The following is a 1,258-nucleotide window of genomic DNA, read 5'->3' as shown; positions in this document are numbered from 1 at the left end:
TAGGCCTAGTAGTAATAGGCCTATATTTGGAAGTACTAACATACAAAGATGGTTATTAGGTACTTGGAAGGAATTAATTCTTGCACTCGTAGCCGATGATTAATTATTTTTAGATAGGTGTTTTTCATGTTAAATTTATAGTTTTATACTGCATAAATTTCAATGAATCAGAATCGTTTCGATGAATTGTATATACAGATTTCAAAATCAGAACAGAAGCAGTTCCAGCAGGAGGCGTTGACCACACACAACGAGTATCGCGTAAAACATGGCGTCCCAAAATTAACTGCTTCGGAAGATCTAAATAAACACTCACAGAAATGGGCCGAACATCTAGCCAAGACCGGAAAATTCGAGCACAGTGAACAGCGGCAGTACGGCGAAAATATCGCCATGCACTACTCCTCCGAAACGACCGACTACTCGGGTGAGTAACTGTGTGTAGGGGCGTAATATAGTTTCCAATCATCCACCACTAAAATAGTGCTGTTTTTTACCTGTCTTATTTATAGTTAACTTAAAGATATAAATTTCTCTAAATTAGACCAAAAAAATAGCTAAAAATACTAGCTTTCTTATGTTGACGGTCAGGCCTTGTTAAATTAAGAAGACCAAACGAAATTCTTTGATTATAATTAACTTGTATTAAAATAGACATGTCATCACAGCAAATCGTCGTTAACTTGTTATATTGTCAGGAAATGACACAGAAACGTTATTTCACTGTTCCCTGGTTATATAATCGTTGACATGTTTGAGACAATACAATTAATACAGACTATTAATTTGCAAATTTCAGGTAGGGAGTGTTCTAACCATTGGTACAGCGAACTCAGAAATTATGACTTCAATAACCCCGCTTTTTCACAGGGAACTGGTAAGCATTTTACATAAAATCTTGTGTTCTTATAATTCGGATCACTGTAAACATTTATCAGTATCATTATCATTACTATTACTTTAACAATTACCATTATTATATTAACACTATATAAATGCTTTCCTTTTTTCGTGCCTAGAATTTAAATTTTTGTTTTTCTCACATACCGGTATTGTATTTTATTGTCATTGGATAATGTCAAGGTTGGTTGAATAAATAAATGAAATGAAAATAGGCCTATACTGAAAATGAGAGCTCAGAACCTCAGCTGGAAGGATCATCCCACCAAATCAATGTTTATATTATAATAGTTATTGTTATATATATATGATATGTATTATTTTCGTTCAACCAATGTTTTTATAGGTCTATGCCAAC

General features: G+C 33.4%; 1 protein-coding gene across 1 annotated transcript; it reads left to right on the top strand.

Annotated features, from left to right (window-relative positions):
• Window positions 1-134: 134 nt before the first annotated feature.
• On the top strand, window positions 135-955 carry LOC117109208 (Golgi-associated plant pathogenesis-related protein 1-like). The gene is made up of 2 exons (XM_033251464.1): window positions 135-427; window positions 800-955. The coding sequence occupies exons 1-2, from the start codon at window positions 163-165 to the stop codon at window positions 892-894; spliced, it is 360 nt and encodes a 119-aa protein (XP_033107355.1). The 5' UTR covers window positions 135-162; the 3' UTR covers window positions 895-955.
• Window positions 956-1,258: the final 303 nt, after the last annotated feature.

The sequence above is a fragment of the Anneissia japonica genome, unplaced genomic scaffold, assembly GCF_011630105.1.
Source record: "Anneissia japonica isolate Jap-2015-1 unplaced genomic scaffold, ASM1163010v1 scaffold156592_len1258_cov119, whole genome shotgun sequence".
Taxonomy (NCBI): Eukaryota; Metazoa; Echinodermata; class Crinoidea; order Comatulida; family Comatulidae; genus Anneissia; species Anneissia japonica.
Note: the sequence above shows the minus strand (reverse complement) of the source record. Positions and strands in the feature narration are given on the sequence as shown.